This window comes from Miniopterus schreibersii (assembly GCF_964146895.1).
Source record: "Miniopterus schreibersii genome assembly, chromosome: 3".
NCBI lineage: Eukaryota > Metazoa > Chordata > Mammalia > Chiroptera > Miniopteridae > Miniopterus > Miniopterus schreibersii.
This window is the reverse complement of record NC_138103.1, coordinates 3,252,588-3,271,834: the sequence shown is the minus strand read 5'-3', so window position 1 is coordinate 3,271,834 and position 19,247 is coordinate 3,252,588. Positions and strand designations below refer to the sequence as shown.

The 19,247-nt window shown below is 46.0% G+C and overlaps 2 protein-coding genes across 6 annotated transcripts in view; both read right to left on the bottom strand.

Annotated features, from left to right (window-relative positions):
• The window catches only part of COG7 (component of oligomeric golgi complex 7), a 61,450-nt gene extending 52,704 nt beyond the window's left edge, over nucleotides 1–8,746 (bottom strand). For both annotated transcript variants that reach the window (XM_081131780.1, XM_081131781.1), the window contains exons 1-4: nucleotides 7,802–8,746; nucleotides 4,063–4,211; nucleotides 3,653–3,769; nucleotides 328–496 (exon numbers count right to left, since the gene is read on the bottom strand). In XM_081131780.1, coding sequence (XP_080987906.1) covers nucleotides 328–496; nucleotides 3,653–3,769; nucleotides 4,063–4,211; nucleotides 7,802–7,967 — 601 coding nt within the window. In that variant the 5' untranslated portion in view covers nucleotides 7,968–8,746. The remainder of the gene's footprint in view (nucleotides 1–327; nucleotides 497–3,652; nucleotides 3,770–4,062; nucleotides 4,212–7,801) is intronic.
• Nucleotides 8,747–12,178: 3,432 nt separating this feature from the next.
• The window catches only part of GGA2 (golgi associated, gamma adaptin ear containing, ARF binding protein 2), a 33,356-nt gene continuing 26,287 nt past the window's right edge, over nucleotides 12,179–19,247 (bottom strand). For 3 of the 4 annotated variants that reach the window (XM_081131782.1, XM_081131783.1, XM_081131784.1), the window contains exons 15-17: nucleotides 17,090–17,259; nucleotides 15,535–15,645; nucleotides 12,179–14,999 (exon numbers count right to left, since the gene is read on the bottom strand). In XM_081131782.1, coding sequence (XP_080987908.1) covers nucleotides 14,889–14,999; nucleotides 15,535–15,645; nucleotides 17,090–17,259 — 392 coding nt within the window. In that variant the 3' untranslated portion in view covers nucleotides 12,179–14,888. The remainder of the gene's footprint in view (nucleotides 15,000–15,534; nucleotides 15,646–17,089; nucleotides 17,260–19,247) is intronic. The other variant, XR_013998419.1, reaches the window with a different exon arrangement.

Below are 19,247 nucleotides of genomic sequence, written 5' to 3'. Positions count from 1 at the left end.
ATAAACAGTTGTGAGGGTAAGAAATCAGCTTTACTGATGATGATTAGAGAGGTGGCCAGATGGATGGACATGTGGCAAAGCAAATGCGGCAAAATGCTAACGCTAGGATCTAGATGGTGTGTTTATTATAATACACTTATTTCAACTTTCCTGTATTTTGAAATTTTTCATATAAAATGTTGAAAAAAAGACAACCACCATACAGTTAGAACTTACTTCCAATCCACATAACTCAATCTACATTGAGACACTGTAAAGACTGAAGACTCAGGAAGCCTTATCTTTGTAAAGAGGGGTACACAGAGGTAAGGAAGGGCCAGCACTCACCTACAGACTGTGAGGTAAATGCTGCCACGATCTGGGGGCTGGCCAAGGCCTCCAGTCTGTTCTTCAAGGCCTCTAAGTGCACACATTTTTCTGAGTAGTCTGGTGTGTCAACAAGCATCATCAAGCTGTTCTGCATGCCTGTTAGCTTGGCAGAAATCACAGCTATATCCTATAAAAAGAGAAGCACAAAGGATAGTTATTTTAAAAACACCCCTACTACTTCAGTTAATAATAGACAAAATGCATGAAAAAGCATAAAATAAGAAAATGGCCAATAAACACATTTACTATTATTAGTACTCAAATAAATACAAATTAAAATGAGAAAGTGCCATTTTCCTAACTGGAAAAACTTTTTAAAAATTATAATAGCTATTGTTGGTGAGGGTGCAAAACAATGTCTGTCTGGTACCATAAATTCATATCGTCTTTCTGGAAGGCAATTTAGCATCACACATAAAGAGCCTTAAAAACATTCACGCCCTTTGACCTGGAATTCCCTCTGCTAGAAACCTGTGTAAGGAAATAATCAGAGAACACAAAGGCATTAATGTGTTATAATTAATTAGTGTGATCTTAGTGTTGTAATAACAAAAACGTGGAAGCAACCTAAATCTTCCATAATAATAAATAAAATGTAAATTCTGGGTCAACCATAATGGCAGGTGGAATATTGTAGAGCCATAAAAAAATGATGTTTTTGAAAAGTATTAGTTACATAGCAAAATACTTACCACTAACTATTAAGTGAAATAAACAGGATAAAAAAGCATATAGCACCCTGGCTGGTTTGACTCATAGGTTAGAGCATATGCCTATGGACTGAAGGGTCCTGGGTTTGGTTCAGACCAAGGGCACATACCTGGTTTGCTGGTCTGATCTCCGCCCCGCCCAGTTGGGATGCATGTGGGAAGCAACCAATTGATGTGTCTCTGTCACACGAATGTTTCTCTCTCTCTCGCTCTCTTTCTCTCTCTCCCCCGTCTCTTCCCCTCCCCCCTCCCTTCTACTCTCTCTCTAAAAAGAAAAAAGAAAAAAATGGAAAAAATATCCTCACTCCTAGGGTGAGAATTAAAAAAGTTTTTAAAAATTGTGCTACTCGTCCATTTCACCAGCAACAAAAGCAAAAAAATACAAAAATATTCAAAGCACAATTTCCTGAGATGCTAACAAGGTGAGGTTTAGGGGTAGCCTGACTCACACTGGTGCATTCTCTCCTGTGTGGCCTCAGAGACGCTTTTTGTCATGCTGATGCATCAGCATGAAAGGGTTGTCAGGTCAAGAACCGAAATTTGTTTGACAACAAAAACATTTTTTTCCACGAACAATTTGGTCAAGAACTGAACTGTTTGAGATGGGAGGCGTACGAGAACCACTGTTTGACTGTATCTATAAATGTATACTACCTGTAATGTATGCATACATACAAAATACATTCATAAGTACAAATATACACAAACACATAGAAAAATACCTAATAGACATAAAAAACCATATTACTAGGGTATACAAATGAGGATCATTTTGTTTCTTTCATGTATTTTTCTGAATTATCCAAATCTAAGACACATAGATTATGTTTATAATTAGAAATATAAATGCTATTTTTAAAATAAAATTAAGAGTGTAATAACTAACTGCATTTCATTTCAGCATTCCACATGTCTATGATATGTGTCACACACTATATTGGGGGTCACATAGTCGCCTCAGAGTTCAGAGTACTGGGACAGGAGACTGCAATACAATTTAACAAGTACGGCTCAGTGTTTGAGGACCACAGGTTAGGGAGCCATTAATGTTGCCTGTGAGAGGCAAGGGGCCAGCAGGGAGAGTAAGAAAGGAGGTGCTACTTCAGCTGGACCTTGAGGGGCCAGTGGAGGTCTACTGCCTATAAGAAAAGGAGAAGAAGAAGGACCATTCAGGCAGAGAAGACATAAAGGGATGGTGTTAACAGTCCAAAGCAGTCACAATGTAGAACTCATTTGGTGGGGTGGCCACAGAAAAAACCACACACAGCTGTGAAAGAAAGGCTACGACTTGTGAGTGTGCATAAGATTTATCTCGTAGAAAATGAGGATCCATTAAAGGTTAAAATGGTAGGGCAAGGGCCCTGGCCAGTAGCTCAGTTGGAGTGTCATCCTGATACACCAATGTTGCAGGTTCGATCCCCGGTCAAGGCACATACAAGAATCAACCAATGATGCGTAAATACGTGAAACTACAAATCCATGTTTCTCTTTCTTACTCTATCTCGCACGCACTCTCTCCTCCCACCTCTTCCTCTGTCTCTAAAAGTAATAAATATATTTTTTAAAAATGGAAGCCCACCGGCTTGGCTCAGCGGTTGAGCATCCACCTATGATCCAGGAGATGGAGGTCTGATTCCCAGTCAGGGCACATGCCTGGGTGGTGGGCTTGATGCCCAGCAGGGGGCATGCAGGAGGCAGTCAATCAATGACTCTCATCTTTGATGTCTCTGTCTCCCTCTCCCTCTCCCTTCCTCTCTCTGAAATCAATAAAAACATATTATTAAAAAAGCCAACTTAAGAATTAAAAATACATACACAAGAATATTTAAAAAAAAATTACACAGAATAGATGGCTGAGGGAAAATATAAGGTGCAAAGCAGTGTTCACAATGTGCTCCCACTTGTGGGAAAAAATGGGCAGGGAACATATATCTGGGTGTGTATGTATCTGAAAGGACAGGCATAACGATGATAACAGGGTTTGTATGGAGAAGGGAATTTAATTGGGGGGTGTCAGGGTTACAAGAAAGACTTTTTTTGGCTGTTATTCCTGTTTACTAAAGTTTTTCCATGTACATTTATCACTTCTTAAAAAACTTTTTAAAGTTTTTAAAAACAGCAAAAGAGATGATAATCCACTTTGCTTTACAAGTAAAAAAGAGTTTTTCATAAGACATCATCTCACTTCATCCTGATAAGCAAGTTCAGAAGTATCACTACTTTCCACATTTGGCAGTCAGGAGGGGTTAACTCACCACAGTTCTGCAGGGGGTAAGGCCCCTCTGCCCACATTCCACACTCTCATTTACTGTGCTTTCTCTGCCTTTTTTATCGGAGCATCTCCTGAATTCACCCCCTGGGACTAAGAAGCTTCAGTCAAGCAGAGGGTACAAAGTAGAGGATGGAAATGCTCAGAGCACCCTTGGACTCTCCTTTCCCGGTGTCTGAATATCTCTGTCTGAGGCCATTTCCTACCCCTATGGTTGTGAGTGAATGGCTATCTCACTAGTTTCCCCAAACCTCAAGTGGCCACCTGAACAGATTTCACAACATCCCCTCAACAAGAAACCTACCTGAGTCTTGAATGTCTCCTCAATGTCAGCACTCAACGTGCTCCACTTGTCTGCTTCCTGAAGGGACTCGGCAGCAAGCTGCATCCTGGACTTCACCTGATCGATTTCTACCAACACCTAAAAGGGAAAGGGGTCAAAAATCAAGGAAGAGGATGTTCCATTTTCTCTACCTCCCATCTATGACTTGAAACCTAAGTATTGTGGCACAATGCCATCTTTAGGGAGCTTATGTGCCCCTTACACCAGTCACAGGAATAAATGTCCAGCGAGCGCTAAACAGATAAATAAGCTGAAAGAACTCAGCAAGAGAGTAGTCTGCGTGCTCGGCAGAATTCTGAGTTGGCCTCCCACTCTGAGAGTGAATGTCTTCCAAAACCACGAGTCAACATTCAGTACAGGAGCCAAGGTACCTGCATTGACTGCGATGTGTCCTGTTCAAATTTTTTAATGTCCTCCTTGACAAGAATCATTTGTTCTTTCAGAAAAGATGCCTCCTGTTTAAGAGCTTCGACATCACGGAGCACTTTGGGCATGTTCTGAAGGGCCTGGTGACTTGTTTCTGTAGCAAGAATCAAAGAACAGAAATAGGCACCAAAGGTGAAAATCAGACCATTCACCAGTGACAATATAAATCAGACAGGAAGAAGCTGTCTATCAACCACACCATTTCTCGAGCCTGTGGAAAATGGGCGGTGAAAGGGGAGCTGGCCTCTGCCAGGACCATGTCCTCCCAGACTGATGGGTAAAGGCCATGTGATTTAACACAACACACACCATCAACCTGACCCATCATCAATTGTTTTCCACTACTGAGTACAACTGTAACACCCTCTCAGAGGAAGGAGAATGATGGACTCTGGCATTAGGTGGATGCTATTATGCAGCAGGTGCTTTACATACATTATATCACTTACTGTTCATGCCAATCATTAGCAGTCACCTCTTCCAGACAAGAAAACTGAGTCTCAGAGAGGTTAGGTAACTTGCCCAAGATTTCACAGAGCTGAAACCAAACTTTACAGACTCTTTCAAAATACAGTCTGCAGACCAGCAGCACCAGCTGCAGTGAAGTTAAAATGCAGGCCCCTAGGCTACCATGCAGAAATTCCTGATTAGTAGGTTTTGTAGGAGACCAAGGGAAACCAAGGAATCTGCATTTTTTTTAATGTTTCAAGTGGAAAATAAAGTTTGAACACCTCTGCAGACCAGGATGTGTTATCTGGAAGAGGAGGGAGGGTTAACAGTATAGCCTTTTAACCCTTTAATGAGATGTTCACTGGGAATCAGCCAAAGAAGCCCAGGGTCTCCTGTTCCACCAGTGGGCTGAATGGACCTTCGCGTCTTGAAGACAACTTCAGGAACCTGTTCATCCAGCTCTGCCTTGAAATAACAACCTGTTTCCAGCACTGACCCCAGGTAAGTTTCTAAGACTGAGAAAACAGAACACACAGAGATTTCTTCAACAGACTTCACTGACTTTAACAGGCGGGGATGGCCCCAGCCTGGTTTCTAAATGCTAAGCCTCAAGAGTCCCTCTTCAGACCTGGCTGGTGCCCAGGGTATCTTTTTCCCTCTCTACAGCTCCCCAAAATGTAGTCCACTCTTGTACCCATTTTAAAACTATCACTTTCAGGGGTTGCCTCTGGAAGGGTAAGAGTCAGACCTCACTGCAAAGAGGTATGGGGGCACTTTTTTGTGATGGTAACATTCTCTGTCTTACGGAGGTCTGAGTTATACTAGTTGTACACTTGTGAAAACTCATCAACTCATCAGACAACATCCATGCATTTCATCTTATGTAAATTTTATCTAATGAAAAAAAAGCTGTAAACAAATGTTGAATTCTAACTATAATGGTTAGGGTTTTAATTGAAATATTTAGGGGTGAAGTGTACTGATGTCTGCAACTTATTTTAAAATGTACATCAAAAAATAAGATGGATTAAGGTTAAGTGGATAGATTAGTGTAAGAATAGTAAAGTAAGAAGAGTAAGGTGTTCACTGCAGCATCTGGAGAGCGGTAGATGCAGGCTCACTACAAATTCTCTCCATGTTACTGTATGTCTGGCACCTCCACCCACAGTTTAGTTCAAGAATTTGCCCTTGTGCTTCATTCTCTCCCATCAGCCCTCATTCAAACCCATCAGCAAGTTCTCCCTGTTTTTCCTAAAAATGTCTCAAATCTAACCCCTAATGGGGACGTAGTTAAACCATGTTATTCCCCTGCTTAAAAGTCCTCCACTGCCTTCACATTGCACTCATTTTAAATAAAATCCAAACTTTTTTTTTTTTTTTGAGAAGGGAGAGGGAGAGAGAGAAACATCCATGTGGGAGCGAAACATTGACTGGGTGCCTCCTGCACGCCCCTTACCAGGGATCAAGCTCGCAACCAGGGCATGTGATCTGATGGGAATTGAACCCGCAACCTTTCGGTGCACAGGACAACACCCAACCAACTAAGCCACACCCACCAAGGCTCAAACTCCTTAATGTCACATTAAAATCCCTGAATGATCTAGCCCCTGCCAACTGCTCCAACCTAAGACTGAGTCTTACTCAACAGTGTGCCTCTGGACCCTGGAAAAGAGTTTGTGCCTGACTGAATGAGCAAATCAATCCCCCAGTTGAGGGCCCTCAGCACCTCCTGCTAGCACCTCTGCAGTAACTTCTCTTCACTGCGGACTTGGGCTCTTGTCTCATCTTCCGTAAACATAAACCTCCGAAAGCTTCTCTGCCAATGGGATGAAACCCAAACCCCTCAGGATAGCCAAAAAGGCCTTCCACAGTTTGATCCCAATCTACTCTCCTGCCTTATCTCCAGCAGAAGTTTCCCCCAAGAAAGCATGATCCTCTAACGATAATAACAATGACCAATATTTATTGATGTTATTGATGAAGCTCTGTTAGAATCTCTCACCTTTCTCTGGCCTAGCCAGGACTTTTCATAGTCACAAGCCTCTCCCTTTAATACCAGAAAGGCTGCAAAGTACATACATTGGATAAGAGCCTGGGCTCTGCAACCGGTTGCCTGGGTTCAAATCCAGACTCTCCCATTCGTTAGCAACATGACGCTCGACAAGTTACTCCTCTCAGCCGCAGTTGCTACAACTATAAAGTGGGAGTAATAACTGCCTATTTCTAAGGACTACTGTCCGGCTAAAATGAGATAATCATGCCAATAAGGGGGCACTATTAACACTGGGGCCAGGACACTCCTCATTGTGCAGATATGCCCTGTGGGACACTGGGCATCGCTGTCCATCTTTGTGTCATTCTCCACCATTTCGACAACTAAAAAACTTCCCACCAATTTCCAAATATTCCAGAGACAGTGGCAGGCATTATCCCCGGTGGCTGAGACCCACTTAGTTAACTCATGCACAGCGCTGACAACCATGCCTGACACGCCAAGCACTCACACATCCGCCATCACTAATGCCCCCCCCTTTTGCCCCGGAAGCCTTCCTGGACAGGAGGTAGCTGCACCCTCTTCCAGCCTTCCAGCTCCGGGTTCTAGTCTCAGCAAAGCCACAGCTCAGTAATTCGTGTAAAAAAAAAAAAAAAAAAAAAGTACAATAAAGAATCTGATGTGAAATAAGCGTCCCTTTTCCCTGACTTTGTTAAAAGGTCCATTTGCCGGACCCTACGCTCCCAGGGGGCAGGCTGCTGACCGCCCTTTCCCAGAGCCCAGCACGGAGACTGGCTCACAGCGGCTGACCCCGCGCCCAGGAGCTCCTGAGGGGGGCGCTGCTGTGCTGCTGTTACATTAACTGCCCTCAAAAACGGCTGCAGCCTCTACTCCGGCCGGCCCGGCTCCCTGGCCGCAGCGAACGCGCACCGGACGGCGCCGCGCGGGCCTTCCCACACGCCCGACGGGCGTTTACCAAAGGAAGGCTCAGCCGACTCCTACTCAACATCCCGAAAATTAACTCTTAGTTTACGTTTTAAAAGGAAACTTGACAGCACTGCCCGAGGTGGAATCATCAAGTGTTACGGACCCGCGAGGGCAGACGGAGAGCGGCCCGGCCCGCCCCTCGCCGCGGGCAGCGCGCACGCCCACCGCCCGGCAGGGCCCCGCCGCCCCCGCCGCGCCCGCCGCGCCCGCCGCCCCCCGCCTCCCCCGCCGGCCCCGCCGGCCCCGCCGCTCACCCTCCACGGCGTGGTTCACCTCCTGGATGAACAGCTGCAGCTTCATCACCAGCGTGGCCGCGTGCCCGTCCGCCTTCCCCGCCGCCTCCTTGGGGCCGGCCCTGAAGGCCGCGTTGATCCACTCCTTCACGTCGAAGTCCTCGGCCAGGAACCGGGAGTAGTCCATGGCCGCGCCGCTCGGCCCGGGGCCCTGCTATTTTCCGCAATCGCCGCGGCGCCGCCCGCGTCAGCGAGCTGCTCTCCGCGGCCCGAGGGGCCCTCGCCGCGCGCCGTACTTCACCGGAAGTGGGGCCGTTACCATAGCGAGCGCGGCGCGCGGGGCCTCCTGGGAGCGGGCGCCGGGCGCTCCTCCGCGGACACCGCCCTGGCGTCCAGCTGCTCCCGGCGCCAGGTGGAGCTGAGGCCGCCGAGCAGCGGGTCCGTCGCACCGCTGCACGCGGCCCTGCGGGCGTCTGAGCGCGGGCAGCCCGACCTCCGCGGTGCCGGTCCGGCCGCCTCCGCGCACCACTCTGCGCTCCGGTCCCGTCGCCGCCGCGCTGACCTCCTGTCGTGTCCGGAGCCCGCGCTAGAACCCCGGGCCCGCAATGGCTGCTCCCTCCAGTCGGAAAGTCAACCCGCACACCTCAGGAAGGCCTGGGAGCGCCAGGGAAACCCTGGCGTAGGAAACGAAGCGTAAAAAAAGACGACACTCTGGTGGACAGTTGTAAATGACTCGCCGCTCCGCGCGCATGTGGCGGTGCTCCGAGGCCTAATCCACAGGGCAGGACGGCGGCCGGGCGCCCTGGCCCCGAGGAGCAGGCTGGTCGGGCCCACGCCCTGCTCAGCCTCCGCCGCCTCTGTGCCTCTTCCCTCCCTGACCAGCTGACACTTTAGAAACAGCTTTATTGAACAGGGAACTTGCAGGAGTGAAATGCACCCGTTGTGAGGGAAAGGTTCCCACTGGCTGCGCGTGGGCAGGCTAAACAGCCGTCGCAGAGGTGGGCGAAGGAAAACAGTTTAAGGAAAGGGGGTGCGATGACCGAAGGGGGGCCACCCAGCACTGCGCCTCAGGGCACTGGGTCCGTGAGGGCAGCAGCTAGCGCCCAGGGTGAAACAAGGAAGAGCACAGAGTAGCAGGAGAGCCGAGGCTGCGCTCCTTGGCTCAAAGAAGTCAGAGAAGGGGCCTTGGAGACGGGTGCAGGGGGTAAGCCCCTGAGGAGACGCGGCTGCCCGGTGCGCCCCTGGGAGGGAAGAGGGGGGAAGGAGATGGCGCTGGCCTGCTCCCCTAGCGGCGAGGGCACTGGGGCCTTCATCCTGAGCAAATTTATCTCCTCCTCCCAGGCGGGGATCTCAAGGGAGGCCTTAGGGGAGGGTCTCAACGGAATATTCATCAGCTTTGGGAGTTTGCTCTTTCAGGGTCCTGGTCTCCACAGATTGGTGGGCGCAGGGTGGGGGTGGGGCGGTCACTAGTCAATGCCCATGGTCTTGACGCGGCCCCTATGCCACTTTGGTTTTGCTGCTTTTCTGGGCCTGGAGCTGAAATACAACTGAGGCCTAGATGTTATCTTTAGGGAGCAACTGCTCTGGGATCTAAACCGCATGACCAGTTGGGTCATGCTGGGTCGGATAGGTTACCCTGGGGACAAGGTTTTTGTTTCCCCCCTTTTGCCCCTTGCTTGGCATCGGGGCTTCCTGCCACCGTGGGTTTTTATGCCTGACCCATGGTCCTTGCTCTGCTCATGCCTAACAGTAAGTATACGATTCAGTGATCAAATCAACAACCTTGGTGTCCCAGGACGATACTCTAACCAATTGGCTACTGGGCCAGGGCCTCTTTTCACTTTTTTAATGGTCTTTTGAGATGCAATTTTTTTTAAAATATAAAGTCCATCACCATTTTTTCCTTTTATGGATCATACTCTTGTATCTAAGGGGTGGTGGGGAGATAGGTAAAAAAGATGAAGTACAAATTGGCAGTTACAAAATAGTCAGGGGTATGTAAACTAAAACACACAAGTCAATAATATTGTAGTAACTATGCATGGTGTCTGGTGGGTACTAGATTTATCAGCCTGATCATAAGCTAAATAAATGTCTAATCACCATGTTGTATACCTGAAAATATTGTATGTCAACTGGAATCAAAAAAATTTTATTTTAAAAAATATTAGTCCTGGATGGGTAGCTCAGTTGGTTAGAGCATCATCCAGATATGCCAAGGTTGTAGGTTCAATCCCCAGTAACGTACAGTACATAATTTTTAATAAGCTATTTAAGAAACAGAAAAAAAAATCCTTGCCTAATTCAAAATCATGAATTCCTCCCAAATTTTCTTCTAGGAGTCAAAGTTTTAGCTCTTACATTTAGGTTTGTGGTCTAGTTTGAGTTCATTTTTTGTGTATGGTGTGAGATAGAAGTCTAAGTTCTTGTGTGTGTGTGCAGACATTCAATTATCCAAGGACACTTCGTTGAAAACACTCCTTTCTCCACTCAATTGCCTTTAGATCTTTGTGACATAAATGTAAGGGTTCCTGGACTCTTAATTGTTCTACCGTATGTCTAGTACTAATACCAAACTGTTTTGGTTACTGTAGTTTCTACTAATTTTTGAAATGCAGTAGTGTAAGTCCTTCTACTTTGTTCTTTTAAAATTATTTTTACTCGATGCCCGGCCGGGCGTGGCTCAGCGGTTGAGCATCGACCTAGGATCCAGGCGATCGGGGTTCGATTCCGGGTCAGGGCACATGCCCAGGTTGCGGGCTCGATCAATGACTCTCATCATTGATGTTTCTATCTCTGTCTCTCCCTCTCCTTTCCTCTCTCTGAAATCAATAAAGATATAACTAAAAAATTATTTTGTTACTCGAGACCCTTTGCATTTCCACAGATATCCTATGACCAGCTTATCAATTTCTACAAAAACTGCTGCTAGAATAGGGATTATATTGAATTTATCAATTAGAGAATTGTCACTTTAACAATACTGTCTTCCAATCTGTGAACATGAGATGTCTCTCCACTTAAGATCAGGATTTTTTCAACCTTGGTGCTATTGATGTTTGGGGCCAAATAATTTTTTGTTGTGGGGGTTGTCATATGCATTTTACGTTTAGCTGCATCCCTGGCCTCTACCCGCTAGAGGCCAGTAGCCACCCTTCCCTAAGTTGTGACAACCAAAAATGTCCACACATTGCAAGTGTCCGTAGGGAGAAGTCACCCCTGGTTGAGGACCTCCAATTTAGATCTTCCTCTCAGCAGTACCTTGTAGTTATACATTATCAATGTCCTGTACCTTTGTTAAATTTATTCCCATGTTGTATTCATTTTAATGCTACTGTGGAGAGAATTTTAATGATTTTAAGTTTCTTGTTATAGAAGTACAAGTGTTATGTATTTATCTTGTACCTTTTGGCGTTTACTGTGTCTCAGTATTAACTTGCACCACACCAAAATTTTAAGTGTTTCATGAGGTAAACTTTAAATAGTTATGGGCAAGGCCAGTCTGCTCCTGCATTGGAAGCCAGGTGGACAAGCTAAGAGCAAATAGCAACTGAAATGTCTTAGCTAAGTGCGATGTCGTATTCTAGTCGCCTTACATATATCCACTCACTTCACTCTCAAACATAAACAACCCTACTACCCACTTTACAGGGAAAACTCTTGAGAGTAAGTACTTGCCCTACTTAGAGGCAGTAGTGGAGCTGAACAGAATTACAACTATGGGTTCACTTAATTATTTCAAACTGTTGGGGCTTCAGAAGACCTCAGCCTTCAAAGACCTATGTATCTGGGGCCTGACTGATGTGTTCTTTCAGCTTTAAAACCTGCCTCTAGAAGTGAGATGACATATTCGGCAATAAGACCAAATGAGCAGAACTCTTACGCTTTTTAAAGTGAAGGCTCCTCCGAGTGAAGATGGTTGAGTTGGGATTGCATTGGATGAGGGCAGCAACAGGCCTGTTTTTTAATTCTGGGTGACACTAAGTGTGCCTTAGCTGTCATCTGAGGACATGCCCAGCTTTGTCCCTGTTTGCCTCCACCTCTCCAGATGAAGTGTTAAGCCTGTACTTTCAAAACACACAAACCCACCATAGCTTGTATTCCAGGACACAATCCTACTGTTTAAAAACAAAACCAAAAAAAACCGCCCACACCTAGTTGACAGAATTTTATAGTTTGGGCTGGTGTCATCTAGATTGAAATGCATTTAAAGAATATGTGACTTGCAAACACTGTAGTGGTCTATGCATTTTAGAATATCACCTTTGCTTTCTACCTTGTATATTCTCTCAATTTACATTACTTTTAAAGGGCAATACTCATGTTCTTTTGGTTCTTAAGCCATTTATCCTGTTTTAAAAATTTACTATCTCCATATCCCGTTTATGTGCAGTGACACACAGATAAAGCAGTATTTTATTCACTGAAGAGATAAGGGGAGGAGTTAACCGCAACTGTGGCCAAAGGGACAGGGGAAAACATCAAAACATGACAATATTGTGGCTGTGGAAAGTGCTCTATTTTTGGCAGGTGATGCCAGTGGGTCGGGGGCACAGTGACAAGGGGGCACTGAATGCTAGTGTAAGCAACTTGAATTTCACTGCATAAGTTTTTCAGGCATTAAGAACCACTCAGGATTTTCCAGCAGGGGATCAAGTACCCAGATTTGTTAGAGAATTCTGGTGGTGGCAAGTATCATGGCTCAGAGAACTGAGAGGCAGGCGACTAACCTGAATGCAGGGGAGAGCAAGATGTAGTGGTATTTAGAAATAAAGACTAGAGACAAGACTATTGAGTGGACTGTATGAAGCAGGAATGAAGGGTCCTTGAAGGCTTAGATACATGCTTTCAAATAAAAAATAAGTGTAAATGGGGAGGCGGCTGGGTCCCATTCAAAATATTTGGAGTTTGAGGCAACAGAAGAACCTCCAGATAGAGATCCCACTGCCAGCTTGAAACATGGATCTGAAGTCAGCACAAAGGTGGAAGCTTGACGGAAGTCTAGGACCCATCCAGAGGTGAACTGCCCACATGTGCTTAGAAAAGTCCTAAGGACTAAATCCTGGGGAAACTACACTCAGGGGACAGAGGAAAAGGAACAGTCAGCGGTAGGTCAAGAACTAGGGGCGAGCAGGATCCTGGAAGAGGAGTTCAGGACAGGGAAAATACTGATCATCTCCACCAGGTAATAAGGTTTTCTCTCCCCACTAGAACAGAAGATGCAGGAGGGCAGGGACTCTGGCACTGCCTGCATCGTAGTAGCTGATCAAACACTTAAGAGGATCAAGGCTGAGCCTTAAGTGGTCTCTGAACTTGTAACTGAAGGCACTGATAACATAAACCAGGGCCACATTGAGAACCCCCACTCCCAGCCCCCTTATCCTATCCAGCTCCACCCAAGCAGAGCATAGGCTTTTCAGGCATTAAGAACCACTGCCAGAAGACAGAGAGGGTTCAGACACACATGCGAGTGTACCTCTGAACGCTGGGATACATCTTTATGTGGAAGTCTCATTTACATTTTGATGGAAGTTCTTCCTAATGACACTGTCATTAGATTATGAAATAGAGCCTATAAAAGCTATACTGAGCATGTGAACATAAAAGTAACTTTAAAATGAATTTTATGTGCATTATGCCAAATGAAGAAGTCACCTCATCATTTGTTTTGAGTTTTCACATTTGCTTAAAAATTAGCATGCCTTGATCTTTTATAGCACCTTCTCCACCAATTGGTATTGGCAGATTTCCAACTCGATGTGGACACTGAAAGATCAGGCTGTAGAGTACAACCTTTTGTGATAAAAAGCCCCAAAAAGAGCCTTGCATTCTCTGAGGTAGAATCCTGTCCAGACAGGTGAGCTGCTGGGACTTCACTGCCAGGGTCAGCTTTCTTCACCCACCAACTAGGCCTTGTAAATAAAGCACAAAGTGCCTGGCACAGAGTAGGTGCTAAGTATTGATTGTACACCTGGATTTTCCTTTGAACCATGAATGTAACAAAAATCCATGTCCCTTTTCCAGCGCCATTCAGACCCTCAGGGCTTGTCCCTTCACTGAGGCCATTAGGTTCCACATCCTTCGTGAAGTCTTCCTCACTTCCTCAAGATGAGTTCCCTTTAGGCCTATCATCTCTAAATGCAAGGGCTTTGCACCTCCTACTCAAAACTCCACCAAGGATATTTGCTACACGGCATTTATTCAATGACTTTCTGTGTTTAGTCACCACTTAAGTCACTGTTAAGCTCTTCCTATCTATTTGTATCACAGCTCTTCATCTTGGGCTGTTAAAGCAACAGCCAGGGAAAGCCCGTGAGCTGTGATTTACAATGACTGGCCCTGTGTCAAAAAGGGCTCTGAGTAAATGCCTGTCGAGGAAGAGGAAAGAGATGAGGATCCTGAGGAAGGGCCCAGACAGGATACACAACCCATGGAACCTAAGGCCAGAATAAGGCCTGGGGTCTGCTTTCCCCCTGCCCTGGAGGCTCTGTCCATCTATGGGTGATTCCAAGGCACAGTGGTGAAGGACATGATTGGCCCACCAAGTGTGGTCCTCTGGTCTAGTGGCAGCCCCTTGGCTGGAAAACAGTGCAACACGCATTCCGTTTAGATCTTCTGAACATGTGCAAGCAGCATTCTCTAATGGAAATGGAGACAAGGTCCTTCTTGAAGGAGAGAGCCCCAGAAGACATGCTCTGCCGCAAGACCAATCAGGTCACTTTTAAGGTCCCTGAGAACAGCAGCCTGGGAGTAACCAAGACTTTCAAAGGCTGACAAGGCACAGAGTGGATGAGTGAAAAGGTAATACATGAAAACAACAGCTTTGGCTTATAAAACATCCAACCTGAGGCAGGGCGTCCAGCATCCAAACATATGGAAACAGATATGCTCATCACAGGGGTTATCAGAAATGTTTCTGCACTTCTCATACTGCCCACATCCAAGTTCTGCTCCACCCTCCCATGAACCCGCACAGTATACACACATAATCTACAGAACAAGCCAGGGGCTGGCATCGGAGCCTGAATCAGGACAGAGCTCTTGGCACTCTGCACTCGGTCACATAACACTGCCCACACTTGAACGGCAGGGTGTGCCATGTGAAAAGTTAGGCTGCACCCAAGACTGGCAGGTCTGGAAAGTCTTTCACTTCTCCTACTTCGCTGAAAGGCTGGCCGCCCTGGTTGAATGTCAGCTTATACCGTAACCGGATTGGCTCCTGCGCAAAGATATAAAATGGTAAATCGGTGAGGAGCAACGGAGACCAGCATAGGTAAAAGCCTTTCCCCATGCAGGAGTCACCTAGGAACAGTGGACACCTATTAACTCAGCCCAGGTGAGGACTTCCCACACTGTGACAGGAATACCCTGGTCTAGACCCCGGGGCCTGCAGACACAAGGGGAGCCGGGCCCACATCTGGGGGTTTCAGTCCTTCATCCCACACTTGTGAAATCCTGAGCTGGACCACTGCTAAGAGACCAGCTGAGGACGACAGACGGGCTTCACCCTTTCAGAGGACTCCACAGATTAGGGAGAGTTTGTCACTCCCTTGGTTCCCAGCCACAACAATCTGGTCTCGTGTCTTCTTCTAATAAGCCCCAGAGGAAAACACACTCCAGCAGGGAACAGTCCACCACCACTCCCAACCACCCCAGAGACTTCAGAGCAAGACCTCAAATGCCTCTCCCCACCTACCAAGCTGCCACCCTACAGTTCAGGACCCACCTCCCAGCTGTTAGACACTAGAACATACTTTGTGTGGATTGTCGAGCAGCAGCATCTGAGAGATCACAGCTGGAGGCATCAAAGGACTAAAGGCTGGGAGCTGGGAGCTGGATGCCGGCTGCAGTTTCACTCTCATTGACTATGGGGTGGGGAAGATCCAATATATAACTCAGTCCTAGTAAACGACAGCTTCAATAAGGAGATCAGGTAAATGGGAGAGGCTGACTTGCACCCCATCAACTGATGACAGGATTCAGAAGACTGCTCCTTCCACACACAAAGTGTGTCTGATGTATCAGTGCTTAGCTTCTGAGGGGCACATGCAGAGCGAGGGCACATCTTGGGTTGAACTCCAACTCTGCTTCTCACCAGCTCTATCACCTTGGGCAAAATATTTAACCTTTCCGGGCCTTTGAATGATAATTGATAAAACAGAAGTAGCAATAACACCTGCCCCACATGATCACCATGAGGATTAGAAAATGTGTATCTTGGCCCTGGCCAGGTAACTCAGTTGGTTAGAGCATCATCCCGATACACCAAGGTTGCGGATTCAATCACTGGTCAGGGCACATGCAAGAATCAACCAATGATGCATGAATAAGTGGAACAACAAATCTCTCCTCTGCTCTAAAATCCATAAAAATTAAAAAATTTAAGAAAATGTGTCTTTTTGTCTGCCTTGAATCTTCCCTTTCAGGAAATGCCCCTTCCCCGTTTCTTGTGATGTCAGTGTGGCTATTAATCTGTGGGGCCCTTGTCCCCTTGTTAAAGGGGTGGACCTAATATCCAAATTGGCCAGAGTACCTCACATCCCTGAACACACGTTATTGCCAAGGTACGCAAGTAACACCAGTGCCAATCCTACCCAGGTTCTCTTGGGCAGTCAGTCTGCTTGCCTCTTGCCAGGTGAGAGTCTTCTTTTTTTTTAAATCCTCACCCAAGGATGTTTTTATTGTTTTAGAGAGAAAGGGGGAGAGGGGGGAGAGATGGGAAGGGAGAAAGAGAAACATGGATGTGAGAGAGAAACATCAATCAGCTGCCTCCTCTACACACCCTGACTGAGATCGAACCTGCCACCTTTGGTGTACCGGACAATGCTCCCACCAACTAAGCCACCCAGCAAGGGTTCTTCCTTTCTTTTTTTCCCTTCCATATTCATTATTTAATTTAATCTTTAAAAAAATTTTGTTTTATTTTTTCAATTATAATTTGCACCCAATGTTATTTTGTATCAGTTTCAGGTGTATAGCACAGGAGAGTTTCCTTCGGAGATAAAAGGGTTAAGGATTATGTGATCCTGGAGCTGCTGGTACCATTCTCCTGCCCTGTGGAGAGTCTGTCAGAACAGGCTCCAACGAGGAAGGCAGTCAGAAGGTGGGAAGAGACAGATTTTTAAGGAATCATCTAAGAACTTACCTGGATCCAGACATCAGAAATCACCAGTAAAATGAGCCTTCAACTACTCTGAGTCAAGACTCTATCCTTCCACCTAACTGATACTGTCCCAGCAAAGGGCCTGGTGCTCAGAAACAACAGCCTTTATTGACAAACTCAAAGGATCTGCCCAGCGAATGGCTCACCTTTGGCACGGCCACTTGAAACATGATGTCCCAGACAGGCTGGGTGGCAGTGCTCATCATGGTCAGCAGGAGCACCTGCACCTCGGGGTGTCCAGGGGCCCCCGTCTGGGAAAAGTGGAGCAGAATTCGGAACCCATTCCGGTCGTACACAATGATCGGAGGCAGGCTGCCTGGTAGAGAAGGCCCAACCAAAAGAGTTAGCACTGCTACAGTCCCCAGCCAGCCAAGCCGAGAGGCGGCGTGCACATTCTCACCAAATGCTGTCGCAGCTCTGGTCAGTGCCACTCCAGGACTTGCCCTCTGCACTGCCGTAATCCAATTCCTCATGACTTCTAGCTGGACGCCTATGAACCTCCAAACTGACCTCTCCCACCATCCAACCATCCTAAGCATATTACCAGGTGTGTGTTTTTTTGTTGCTTGTTTGTTTTTAAATATGTTTTAATTGATTTCAGAGAGGAAGGGAAAGGGAGAGAGAGAGAAACATCAATGATGACAGTCATCGATCAGCTGCCTGCTGCACACCCCCTACTAGGGATCGAGCCCACAATCTGGGCATGTGTCCGGACTGGGAATCAAACCATGACCTCCAGGTTCATAGGTCAGCACTCAACCACTGAGCACACTGGCCGACACCAGGTTTTTTTTCTAAAATAAGAGCTTTTAAAAAGGGAGAGATGATTAAAATAATGAACACTGGAAAATCCAGGATATCAAAAAACAAAATTTTTAAAAAACACGCTTAATTCTATTCAGGAATAAGCACTACTAACATCTGGGCCTGTTTTCTTCTGGTCTATTGTGCATGACTACACACACACACCCTATATTTAACTTCAAAGAACTATACAGATAGCAGATCTCTTTAAATTAACAGGTTTAATGGCATTCCAATAGAAATTCTAAATGGATTGTTTTAATATAAGTAGGAAATGATTCTAAAGCTAATTTGGGGTGAAAAACAAACACATGAGACTAATCATAAAAAAAAAGAAAAATAAAAAAAAAGGGAGGTATAGCTATTTGCACTAACAAATACTAAGGAGGTACAAAATAGCAATTCAAACTAAGTGATATAAAACGAAGCATGCAGAACAGACCCAAATGTGAGAATTTAACATGTTAAGAACATACATTTCAAAACCGGTGGCTGATTAATAAATGGCAAACACCTGGCTAATGAGCTGGAAAAATTTTTAATGAATCCTTGTCTCATGCCAACCATCACTTACCAAAATGCAAATATAAAAATACAGTTAAAAAGCCCTGGCCGGTGTGGCTCCGTTGGTTGAGCCACTGCCCATGCACCAAAAGGTCACCAGTTCAATTCCTGGTCAGGGCGCATATCCAGGTTTCAGGCTGGATCCCTGGTAGGGGGCATGTAAGAAGCAGCTGATAGATGTTTCTCTCTTATATCAATGTTTCTCTCTCTCACTCTCCCTCTCCCTTCCTCTCTCTCTCAAAATATCAATGAAAACATTAAAAAAATAATACAGTTAAAAATATATAGTTAACAATGAATCTGCCAAAGATTCAAAAGGCTGAGAATACACATGAGGGATCGTGGTGAAAGTGTGGAGTTAGGACAACCTTTCTGGAAGGGAGCTTGGCAATGCAGATTAAAATGTTAAATGTCGCCCGGCCGGGCGTGGCTCAGCAGTTGAGCGTCGACCTAGGATCCAGGCGACAGGGGTTCGATTCTGGGTCAGGGCACATGCCCGAGCTGCGGGCTCGATCAATGACTCTCTCATCATTGATGTTTCTGTCTCTCTCTCTCCGCCTCCTTTCCTCTCTCTGAAATCAATAAAGATATATTTACAAAAAATTAAAAATAAAATAAAGTGTTAAATGTCTACACCCAGTATTTCTACTTTTAAGAATATATCCTGTTGAGCCCTGGCCAGAGTGATTCAGTGATTAGAGCATCAACCCGTGTACTAAAGGGTTCCAGGTTCAATTCCAGCCAAGGGCATGTACCTCAGTTGCAGGCTCGATCCCCGACCCTGGCTGGGGCATGTGCAGGAGGCAACCAATCGATGTGTCTCTCTCACATCGATGTCTTTCTCTCTCCCACTTCCACTTTCTCTGAAAATCAATGGGAAAAATATCCTCAGGTGAGAATTAAAAAATATACACATACATGTATATATACATACTT